Raw genomic sequence first — 11,030 nt, forward strand, 5'->3', positions numbered from 1 at the left:
CCCCCCCGCCCTTCCACCAAGACTTGTTCCACGTTGAAGACTCATAACCGAGCTGAGCTGAAACATTTTTAGCGAACACCTGATTTTTGCGATCGCAACATGTTTCTCGGATTTGAGTCATTCGCTTTCTCTCCCGTCTCTCATTATATCTACATCTCTGTTCCTGCGTATTTATTATCTCCGCATTCCTCGTATCAAAAAATCCCATGGAGCTCCAGTCCCTATGGTAAGAGTCTTGCCAGAGTTGCTAGTTCGACAAAACATAACGTCGTAGGTAAACAAAAATAATGTGGTACTGTAAAAATATTGTGGATTATAAAGATATTTTATAAACAAGTAAAACAAGTGACTTAAAATATTATAAAAGATAAAGTGAAATATATATATAGAAAAAAACATTATATTGCATACTACCAAAAAAAGTCATTTTTTTAACCTTTTAATATTGTATTCAGTGTTTATTACAACTTAGAAATTTTGTAGAAAATGTTTAGCTTGCTGCATGTCTAATTACAAGTTGTAAGAAATACTACTAACAAGACGAGGATGCTTTCCTTGTTAATTTTTAAAAGAAATTGTTGAAAAAATAAAAATCGTAACATATACGAAATTTTCGTAATTCCCACTTATATTGACAAAATATAGATTCATATGACCAACATATATTATAAGATATACATATAAGATTTGACTGTGAATGTCGGCTTAAGATTTTTAGCAATGAAACCATAGCGATATTCATGCTGCTGTTGAATATCGTTCGTTTTTTAATTAACATTATTTTCGTATTTTCACGCAAATAAAACTGTCAAGAACAGGCTTGTTTCCTTATTGTTTCATTCTTACTAATCGAATAATACCGCGCGCAAAATATAGATTCGCCTTATTGGTTCCGTCATATTTCGTCGATGCCGATAGGATACGAGCTCTGGCCGGACTTACTGCAGGGACTCCGCCATTCGCGACATCCGCGCGCCCCCGTCTCGGAATAATAAATAAGCTCCGTTCTTTCTGTCCGCGGCTCGGTTTCCGCGGTGTCCCTTCGCAAGTCGAGTGGCAACAGGATCAAATTATCGGTAAATTATCGCCACGGCGGCGCGCCGGTTCAGCTACGGCCGTTCTGGCCGCAGCGACGCGGTTATGTCATCGTTTTCACGATGGACGACGCACGTGCAACAACGACGGGGCTCGCGCGCGTCGGTATATGATAATACGCGAACAACGTCTGATAAGCAGGCGCGCGCGCGACCGATTATTTATTGGCCTCGTAAAGTAGCCGGCCTCTCGATTTGCGCTCTCGTTCTGCGCATTTGCTGCGCGCGGATCGTCGACTCCGACCGTAGCCCGACCTCCTCAGAGGAATATTGCCACACGTGCCGCTATTAACATAAACGCTATTTACCCTCGCAACACACGGTACACATGTATTACCATTTCACGAGTCCTTCCACCGAGCCTCGTAAAAACCGCTTGCGTGCGCGAGAGCGCGGCTGTATTTTTATCCTCGTGGCTATCGGTAAGTGTGGTTGCGTAACATATCCGCCTTCACGTAGAACTTTCCCAATTATCGATGCAATCGTCCGCCATATTTTGTTGGTCATTATGACGCGTTACGGGCCGAAGAAAGTGAGTTGTTGCCGCGTGTCCGAAAAAGTTTCGCGCGAGAGATTCTTGCCGCCGCGCCGACATTCAGAGATATGCCGGCGCACGTGCGATTAGACGCGCGAGCGGAACGAGAATTCTCATTTCTCAATAGAGCCGTCTCTCGCCCTTCCTGCCCCGAGTACAGATACAAGGGGTGTAACTGGAATTTCAGTCGGGGCTGCGAGGAGGAGGGGCAAATTTATTTTCGCACAAAATTAACATACTTATATTAAAGTCTTCGCGGATCTTCGGTAAGCTTTCTTAATACTCATTCTCTTAGTTTCTTTTTTCGCGAGTGCCATTTTTCTCTATACACTTAGCATATATAATCCATTGAGGCGATTTCTGATATTATTGACCGCAACCGGGTTTTCATACCTTGCAATATACTAAAAGATCCTTGAAAGATGCTCGTTGTGCACGGTTGGGTCAAGAAATGTCTAGCGGTGAAACTGAGAAATTCTCATTACATTTATTTTCGTAAAGCGTTGCTAATACTTTCTTATTATTTTTAATTAACAGAACGTGTATCGTACCTTTTGATGGAATGTAGATTATAATATATCAGTTACATTACTCTAATGATTAAAAAAATTTTTTTTTTTCAGTTTCCTTACCACGTGGTGAGAAATTTTCTGTTCAATTTAACGCAATACGAATATGTTGAAAAGTAACGCGAATATTACGTCAAAACTAACGCAGAATTAATATCTGTGATGTATTAATCGACGCTGAAGTATAGAATATGTTATTTTAACACTCACTAATGTTGGATATCGACATAACAAAATCTTGAGACCACATGAACACGATATATTTAATTAGTTCAATTAATACACGGGTGTGTTAACGATTTAACACGAAAGTTTTCATACCAATTTTAACGCGAGTACAAAATGTTTTTTACCGTGTATGCAGTGTCGCGATTTTTCTTCCGATGCCGATATCACCGGCGATATCGATACTCTGAAATAGATCCCCGTTTCAACCTGAATATCGATATCATGGTCTCGCACATCCCTAGATACACGCGTGAGGAACGACGCGACAGCGACGACGGCACGTGCGCGATCGCGATACGCGTCGCCGATACGCGCGATAAACACCGAACAGAGAAGATCGGCGTTGCGGAACGCGTATCTCGCCCGACAAGCGTGATTTCCACGAATTTCCTTCGTCTCGATGCATATACGTACATAATAAGGAGGGACGACGGTCTCTTTGCGGACGCTAATAATACAGCTAGCCGATATATTTCGAGCGAGCCTGCGTGCGAGCGAGCGTTCCGCTCGCTCGCTCGTGTGTGTGTGTGTGTGTGTGTGTGTGCGCGCGCGAGCCCGCGGAGATCCGCCCACGTATCGTCGTTTCGTTCTAGCTTAAATCCCGAGATGATTTTAGTATCCCGCCGGTTCTTCGCCTAAGCACGTGCGAGCAGCATTAGCGGCGTCGTCCCTCGAATGCGCGCGAGCGAACGATCGATCGATCGATCGTTTGGCGCCTGCACTCTCCGGCGAGAATTATTCAACAAACTCGCGACCTTCCGCGAGTCTTCGAATCTCGCGAGATCGGTGACGGTCTTTCTCGTAGCCGTGCTTCTTCCGGCTGGCTTCCTCTCGCGACGCCGCTGGCGAGTCGGAGAATCGTTCATGCCGAGCGAGGAAACCGTCGCCCCGTCGTCTCTCTCTCTCTCTCTCTCTCTCGTAAGTGCTTCGTAAGTATCAAAAGTTTCGCGGCACGAGGGCGTATCTCGTTAGCGAAGGCAATTGGAGCACCCCCCTCCCCCTCGGGCGATCGATTTCCGCAATTGTCGTTATCTCGCGAGTGCGCCATTACGGAGAATCCTGAGGAGAACGCCCCTGCAGCATCCAACGCAGGGGTACCGGCCATATACGTGAACGACGGCTACGTCGACAGGTAAGAAGATCGCTTTGTTGCGGAAAAGATGGATCCGCCTCGTTAATCCTTTTCACGGTTGGTTCTTCTCCGTCGTGTTGGTTACCTCTCCGCGCGCGGACGCTGCTGAAAAGATCCTGCCGGCGCGATTCATCGCGTCAGCTGTGCTCTGCTGTGTTACCCCAATGGCGGTGTTGAGTATCTCGGGCGTTCGACCGATCGCCTAGTAACCGAATAGTCCGTCCGGATGTGCAGCTTACGGAAACGTTCTTCCTTGTCGGGCCGATAACGTGCGGCGGACGCCGTCGTCGTCGCGTGGCGATTCGAGCGCGCACCAATTTGTCGGCGGCGTTCTTTGTGCTCGAATATGTTTAATAAATTTATCACCGGCCGGGGTCGCCCGGTGTTCTTGAATACGTTAAATAAATTCGTCGCCGTCGACGAGAACGCGGCTCTTTGTCGCGCGCGAGTCGCGGTAAATAAATTTATCGCCGCTGCTAGCGCGCGTTTAAACACGGCAAATGAATTTATCGCTCTTATTTGAGATACACGATGGCGGCACTGCCGGCGTACTTCTCGCCGTGAAATTTACATCGGGAAAGCGATTACTATCTTGAGTCGAATCAGTGAAAACGTCGCTTGATCGAATAAGCGTGTGTTCTGCCGATAGTCAGTGAGTGTTCGATAATTTTTAGCGACGACTCTCCCACTTTAGCCCTTCTGTTTGATACTTCGCTGACGTCGCTTGATCGAATAAGCGTGTGTTCCGCCGATAGTCAGTGAGTGTTCGATAATTTTTAGCGGCGACTCTCCCACTTTAGCCCTTCTGTTTGATACTTCGCTGATTTCCGGCCGGTGAAAGATTCAATGCAAATCGCTGTTTCGCGTCCCGCAGCAGAAATATATGTACACGCCGTATATGCATTCAAATATGTGTCGTATTTCGTTTATTTTAGACAGTAGTCGGTATGATAGACTCAGGAGGTAAAAGATTTCGAATCCGAGTCCCGCCAGAATAAGCGTGTTTTTCAAATATGGTATAAATGAAATCGGTTAAATATGATTACGAGTATTTCAGGCAGAATCACCGATATTACCTTAAGAGCGAGATTAAGATGATAAAAAAAGATGTAATAAATAATATCTTTTTTCACTGTTTTACCGTTCCCGCAGTTGGATTTTTCCGATGGAAACGGTTGCTGCTATTAACTGACTTTTGCAGCGAAATTTTACCGATTTGCAATGCTACACTTGCAACTACATAGTGATACTTTTGTACTTGTGTTAAAATCGGTCCTTGTTAAGATTTTTAGGTAAATTTTTAGCATACCAGAGTGCTAACATGTTGGATTTATGATATCTCAATATATTTTGTGTTGAATCGATATTCAACATATATATACATTAAAATAACACATTTTATATTTTCGATTACATATTATGGATATTAATTCTGCGCCGTAACTTTTAATATAACTCGTGTTACTTTTCAACAAATCCGCCTTGTGTTAAATCGGCACAAAAATTCGCGTGGTGAAATGTGTTAAAACACGAAGCTTATTTACTGCGTACGACCATTAGCGACCATTATTGGCCGCTTCTCGGTCGTGATTGCACCGGTTGCGCTTTAGCGCGCACCTTCCGATCTGATATCTCGCCCTCGCCGTACACTCGAGTGCCGAATTCTCGGATGTTAACGAAGCCGACGAGCTCGTCAAGTATCGTGTATCCTGTTGATATCAGGCTGCATTTGTAAATGATACCGATGCATGGCGGATACGCGCTGGATATCCGCGAATACAGAGAGCAACGCTTGGAATATTCCTCGCCGCGCTCTCTCGGTCGATCCTTATTCCGCTCGTGAGATCATACGTGCCGGCGTTATTTGAACAGGCCGTCGCAATTTATTTGGCCGATCATTCTCGTTAATTATGCAGTTATGCGCCACGGTCGAACGACCTCGATTGCTCGCCCCGTAAGAGCGCGCCGAACGAACGAAACGATTCGCAGCCTTGGAAACGTTAACGGCGGCCGGGCGAAAATTCTCCCGCTGCTCGGCGGGCTGTAAAAAAGAGCGCTCGGTCGGCCGGCGAGATGCTGTAAAATATATTGTAAACTACGTTTACGACGCGGCGTGTCTTCGCGCGCGATGTTCCTACTCCCCGGGCACGACGCTTTAACGCTCTCGCGAATTGCTCGCTCGTTTATACTCACGCGGAGAGCCCGGGAGAGGGAAGGGGGGGAGGGGTGCATAATGCGCGTCGCGAACTCTCCGCGAGGGAGACCTCTTCCTTTCGTAATTAGGGTCGAACCGAGCAATCGGCCGACGGCGCGGTAAACGCGAGACCGCGATAATTCCCGTCGATATAAAATCGCCGGCTATTACAGAATCGTCGGATGAACGAGCGGACGCGCGGTTTACTCGCGATTATAATGCCATTAGAAAGTCGCGCTCGGCGAAACTTGTCGCGCGAGCGGATCCTTCCGGCTCGCCGGGCCTCCCGAAGTCGCGTTTAATCGCGATTGACCCTTCCCCGGTTCGGGTCGTCCGAGAATGGAAATGGACGCGTTCTGGCACGATCCGAACGCGCCCCGCTATAATTGGACCCGCGAAGGACGAGCTCCGGTCGTGTCTTTGTCTATGAGATGATTTTCGGCCGTTAAGAGCCGGTGCGATGCGATGTGCGCGAACGGGAGGAGGAGGTGCCTCGTTGAAAAGAAGCCGGTGTGATTAACGGTTTCGGATAACTCGTTTGTTTCGTAATTCACCGGCTAAGATTGCCACCTGCCGTACTTCCGTTTATATTCGACGTAACGTGGGTAAACCAACGGTGTGTAGTTTGCACGGACTGAAATAATCCGGGGATATTCAAATGTACGAAATACACGCGGAACACACACGGAGTACGTTCGTAAAGGACGATATGAGTTTGAGCTTCCTCTCGAACGCTTGTCTAATGACAATCGCGAATACGGTGGCACAGAATAGAGAAGGACGGTCTGTCAAAGAAATGTTGGACAGAGGGAGAAAATAGGGAACAGAAGGATTGTATAGCAGAGAAACAGAAACATTTTTTAACGGTTGGGGGATAGACGATAGATGACGATAAAAAAAATTTAGAAATGAGAATATAAATACAGAGGAAAGGTTGATTAGGGGGGAGAGAGAAGGATATACAGAGGCAAATAGAAGAAGGCAAAATTGTGGTAGTAAGACAGTTGTAAAAATACACACACACACATACACATACAGAAGAATAGGTCGATTCTAAATTTTGTAAAGAACAGTGTTGCGGCCATTTTACATCAATTCCGCGACATCCTGTTTAATTTGCTCGACCGGCCAACACGGTCTCTTGTAATATAGAGCAGACTATCGGCTCGGCTAACAACCAGAAGGCCAAACTGATCGCTTTGCAATGAATATTGAGAAAATGTCGAGGGAGATTGACTTGGCCTAATTTGTTAATAAGCTCGTGCACGTAACGAGCCGCGTCACGCTAAGGTGATCCCGTCGTGTGAAAGTTATCGTCGTGGCTCTCGATAACAACACAATTAGAGAGGCATCGAAAGATCGGGGCGGAGAGAGGAACATTACCGATTGCGAGGACGATAGATTTTCACTTCGGTTTCCCTGACCGCGAAGTCGCTCGTTTATCATCGCCGTCATTTTTTCTATCACGGTCATTACCACGGGTGCAGTTATGATTTTGACCCAGAGACGCGGTCGTAATAACTTTCATCGACTCAATTGAACGTCCGAACGAAATTCAATACTGTTTATTCCTCTTTCCTCTCCTCCCCGAGGAAAAATCCTCGCAGTTGGAAAGTGTCACGGGTGAAATGTATCACCATTTTTCTATATATCTGCCAGAAAACTATCCGTGGTACGTGTAATTCACAGCAGCAGCACTAATCCAATAATATGAGCGGGAAAATTTCGATCCCGCTACTGATTTCGAATAATAACTGTGATTGTCCTTAATCTGCGCTTTACAGAGGGACTTTCTTGCTAAATTAGACAAATAGTTCAGATAAAAATTCTGTCACCGCCTTACATCGATCAGATATGACACGTGTGTGACGTTAAAGTGTTCGCTAGTCATTCACCCATCTCAGCTAATTTCTCCCCGGATAATTTTCGCTATGACTTCGCAGGATCACTTTTTTCAGTGCATTATTTAGCATCGTCGTAGCTCGAAAAATATATCGCGGACACCACATGCCGTACACGTGCTTATTCCGAGGTCTCGAGCGGAGAAACTTTATATTGTGGCGCGCACGACAGCGGAAGCTCGTATATTCCAAATGGCATGTCTGGTGGTCAGTGGTCGTTATCATATGAGAATGTGACGGTTTACTTACCATGAGAAAATGGCACCGCCTGGGCGAGGGTAATCGCATGTACGCGGATTCAGACGCGCGGTTATCGCAGATGCGATTGTGTGCGTCCGCACGCGCGCGCACTCGTGCGTGCTTCACGCGAGTGTGTGCGTGTGGGTGCACGCATGCATGCGTGCGTGGAAAGAAAAAAAGGCGCCCGTTCATTATTACGAAGAAGAGACGTCGAAAGAACGGCGATCGGTGGCGCGCGGTAATGACGGGAGACGCGGGCAAATATAATAAAGCGGTTCGGCCGGCGTTAATCCGCGGGTGAAACATGCGAAATAACGTCGGCGGGAAAAGCTGCCGGAGCGTGGCAGTACGTCGACCCTTTGTGCATTATCTCCGAACGCGCCTCGTACGCTGGATTCGATTCGGAGATTAGACGCACACGCTTCTCACGGAGCGATCTTCCTGTTCGCCGACGCGTCGCGAATTCGTTTCTCTCCCTTCCTCTCGCCGTTAGTGCGATTCTCGTAAATATGTTCCGTTTCATTGTATCAGATACGAGCGTTCTCGTTAATGGGAAGCTAATTGTCGGCAATGTCGGTCAATGTGACTATTAGTGGCACAGTGAAGCCCAAGGTAACCGCGCGCTTTGCAGAGTTCTCTCTCTCTCTCTCTCTCTCTCTCTCTTTCTTTCTCTCTGAAATGTTTCATCTTGGTGTTAGTGACTTAATGAATTACTTGGATAATTAGAAAAATTTCGCTGTAACTGAATTACCGATCGGCTAAAATTGCGAAACCGCTGTTGAGAGTAAAGAATTGTTTGTCAATTAAATCCCTGAGGCGTGATCAGACACGTTAAATTGATCGGTAGATTAAGTTTATTTAATTTCGGTAGATTTAATTAATTTAATTGACTGATTTAATGGATAACTTAATCTCAATAGACTGCTTATATACACGTTTTTTTCGACGATAATACATTCCTGCAGTAAGCACGCTAACACATACTGTCATTTAAACGATACGTCCGCTGCTTACTATTTCGTATCGGCACGGTAGTTGATCGCGTAGTCGCATTAATTAATTAACTCGATAGTCTGCCGCGAGCTGCTAATTGGAGCACCAGCGAAACCAACTGTGCACACGAGTGGATCGATGAGTGTTTCCGTTATCTCGATGCCGGGGATTAAAAACCGCCGGCAGCTGTTTAGAATCGGCGAACTGCGCCCGAAGTTTTCACTCGCCCTCGAATCGAGAGCTCTTCAAATTCGTTCCTTGAACTTGAGACTTAGCTTTCCCCTGTCCTATCACTAGGTTAAAAATAAGACACATTCGCGTCTTGTAAGTATCGGAGATAAATTGAGAAATCGCGATGATTCATTTCTCTCAAAAACGCTCTTTGTAACACGGCCCGTGTAGAAGTACCGAAACTGCTTTGAAGACATTAAGTTTTCATCTCGAATTTTTATTTAAATTTATAGTTGCATTTTTAGCCGGTAGAATTCGAAAACCCGTGTGTCATAAACTTCATTCCAACTTATATCGTTCACGAATAACGATATAAAATATATTATGACGATATAAAAAATAAAAAGTTGCGGTTATCATTTAATTCATGTATGATATGTTGGACAATGTGTTAATTAGGACTTCAGAGATTGATTAATCAACGAGCTCGCAGCTTCTAAGTATTAATACACCTGCATATGTGCGCGCGTCCGCATCTGTTCAACGTCTGCAGCTGTTTATGCATATCGTATACGTACCGTATGTGGTGATGCAATTAACGACGAAGACGATTGTCCTTGAATCGTTGCCTCCTAGTTTAAATTTCAACAACGATCCATAGGAATTTCATCTAATATTATATAGCTAAAAAATTATTTAACTATAACAATGTCCCGTACGAACCCGAGTCGAAATTTTAAGTTCTACGTTAAGTCTTCAAGCGGAGAAAACAGAAATAAGTTGCCCCATGTAACAACAAAGAAGCACAATAAGCGCTCCTTTAATGGTGTACAGGGAATTTAGTCCTCCGGAGCCTGAATTTTTTAAGTCTTCAAGTGGAGAAAACGGCGATCACATCCCCGTTTGCAGCATCAAAGGAGCACAATAGAAGATCTCGGAACATTTAACGCAGAACTAAATTAAACTTAAACCAGGACTTAAAAATTCCGACCCGGAAGCTTCGGTAATTAATAACGCAAGATTCTGCTTTTCTGTTCACAGCCTGAGCGAATGTTATTTCGCGGGCAAGGGCGCAGCCCTGGTTTTGCCTCCGAACGAAAGGGCCCGGCCCTCCAGGCGAGTCTCAGCGGCAGGATGCGACATCCAGCAGCACTTGCAGTCCATGTTCTACCTGTTGAGACCCGAGGAGACTCTGAAGATGGTGAGTGCAGAACAGTTTACACGATACACTTACGGAATCGTGGTTATTAGATTTCCACGGGTGAACGACAGATACGCAACCCTTTGGCTTCGCTATATTTCCTCGCGAGAAGCCTCCCAAAATAGATCTTACTTTGCGCTTTTTTAGCAATTTGTGTGATTAACCCTTATCGGACGCTAGCTTTTTATGCGTGATTCTCACTAAGTTGTAGCTGGTTTCGGTAAATATGCGAACTTGTCACCTCCTACGTGACGTACGACCGCAGCGACGAAATATTGTTGTCACGTGAGAGGTGACTTACGACCGACAAGGGTTAACTCCCGAAGGCCAAACCCGAAGAAACAAAATACGTACGAGCCGTATGAATGATTTATCAGACGAAATTCACATAGACGGCTATAATTACTACCCACGCGTTTTCCCTGCCGCTTGTTTCCCTTCTCCGTTCGAGGAAGAGCTTTTATTCGAGGAAAATTTACGAAATCACCTCGACGTGAGATTGAAATGCTTTGTATCGGTCGTCGCATCGGCATAAATTCGCTCTCGGCGATTCCGACGACTCCGAAATGATTGAATCCGAACACGTGTTCGGTCCGCGTAAACGTCAGAGATTCGCGCATCCGAGCGGAACGTACGTTGTTAGGGCACGTCGTGCGAAAGACTGCGCTAAAAATATTTCGCGGATTCCGGGAATTGGCAATTGTAAATTGGCAGCGGTTTCGACGGTCACGTCGGCCGTGTAACGACGCGGCACCCTCCCCCCCCCCCCCCC

The 11,030-nt window shown here is 45.8% G+C and overlaps 1 protein-coding gene across 4 annotated transcripts in view; it reads left to right on the forward strand.

Annotated features, from left to right (window-relative positions):
• LOC106741483 (protein phosphatase Slingshot homolog 2) overlaps positions 1-11,030 on the forward strand; it is a 134,190-nt gene that overhangs the window by 54,401 nt on the left and 68,759 nt on the right. For 3 of the 4 annotated variants that reach the window (XM_014613575.1, XM_014613574.1, XM_014613576.1), the window contains one exon: positions 10,099-10,258. In XM_014613575.1, the coding sequence (XP_014469061.1) occupies positions 10,099-10,258 (160 nt within the window). Of the gene's footprint in view, positions 1-3,090; positions 3,559-10,098; positions 10,259-11,030 lie in introns of those variants that run through there. The other variant, XM_014613577.1, reaches the window with a different exon arrangement.

This window comes from Dinoponera quadriceps, unplaced genomic scaffold (assembly GCF_001313825.1).
Source record: "Dinoponera quadriceps isolate SergipeBrazil2010 unplaced genomic scaffold, ASM131382v1 scaffold405, whole genome shotgun sequence".
Classification (NCBI taxonomy): domain Eukaryota; kingdom Metazoa; phylum Arthropoda; class Insecta; order Hymenoptera; family Formicidae; genus Dinoponera; species Dinoponera quadriceps.